Source organism: Austrofundulus limnaeus, unplaced genomic scaffold (assembly GCF_001266775.1).
Source record: "Austrofundulus limnaeus strain Quisiro unplaced genomic scaffold, Austrofundulus_limnaeus-1.0 Scaffold397, whole genome shotgun sequence".
Taxonomy (NCBI): Eukaryota; Metazoa; Chordata; class Actinopteri; order Cyprinodontiformes; family Rivulidae; genus Austrofundulus; species Austrofundulus limnaeus.
In genome coordinates, this window is record NW_013952799.1 from 279,024 (window position 1) to 280,077 (window position 1,054).

At 31.2% G+C, this 1,054-nt stretch overlaps 1 protein-coding gene across 1 annotated transcript in view; it reads right to left on the bottom strand.

Annotated features, from left to right (window-relative positions):
- Nucleotides 1-87: 87 nt before the first annotated feature.
- Nucleotides 88-1,054, bottom strand: part of LOC106528695 (major histocompatibility complex class I-related gene protein) — a gene marked incomplete in the record, with an annotated part of 9,954 nt that continues 8,987 nt past the window's right edge. The window contains 3 exon segments of the mRNA XM_014023929.1: nucleotides 88-212; nucleotides 399-428; nucleotides 576-614. Coding sequence (XP_013879383.1) covers nucleotides 103-212; nucleotides 399-428; nucleotides 576-614 — 179 coding nt within the window.

Genomic DNA, 1,054 nt, shown 5'->3' on the forward strand with positions numbered 1-1,054 from the left:
ATATAATAGGTTTACGTTTGTGCTGCTACTTTGTGACTGGGACAAATAAAGTGTTATTGAATCGAATTGAATTGAACTGAATTGAAATAAAAGCCTGTGCTATCAAAAAGTCTTAAAATTCAACCTGAAATAACTTTGTTGCTGTTTAAATAAAATAAACTGAAAAGACTCACCCTTTTTGAGGAGTGCCTCTGGGCTGCCAAGATCAGTGCCTGCACACACATACATACATACATACATACAACATGAAAGCTAAAATGTTTTAAAAAGTATTGGAGTCGTTAAAATGACAAAAACAGTCTGAAGTGAGGTGAGTTATAATTAATTGTTCTTTTATATATTCAATCTAAAACCAATAATTCTACTTAAAACCAACGACTGAAAATGTATGGACTTACTCTGCATATTAGACATATAAATGTCAGGACCTAAAAATAAAAAGAGATAGTTAAAACATACAATAAACTGATATGTTCTTGTACTTTGAAATAGTTCAGTGAACACAAAAAGTAAGATTATACCTGAAAATTTTTGACTTGGATAAAAAATACTTCTTAAAGAAAGAAATGACTTACTTGGTCTCGCTGTGTTCTCAATGGTTCTCTCGTTGAGGCCTGGAAAAAAACAACAACCAATTATTAAAACATGTCTTGACAAGATAAACTATTTGGATTCACTTTTCAAAAAATTTAAATTTAATKGTGTGAATGCCTATATTCACACCATTGAGATCTTTTTTTTCTTCCGTACATTTTTCGGCATCTTTCTCGTTCTACAATTTTTGTGCGACTTCAACCATTCATATATCAAAACATTCAGCTCTTTCGTGCAATACCGGCTATGACTTTTGGTATTTCAGCTATTTTTACTTTTTTAGCTATTTCAACTTTTTAGCCACTTTTTTCCCCATTGACTTTGAATTGGGGCAATTTTCAACAACCTTAAAATCCTTCAAATAGTTTCTAAATCTTTACAAAACCTTACACAGTTTGTTCTGGTTATGGCCTATTTTACTGTCTTGTGCAAATTTTAGCTACTTTTTTGCCGATTGTAG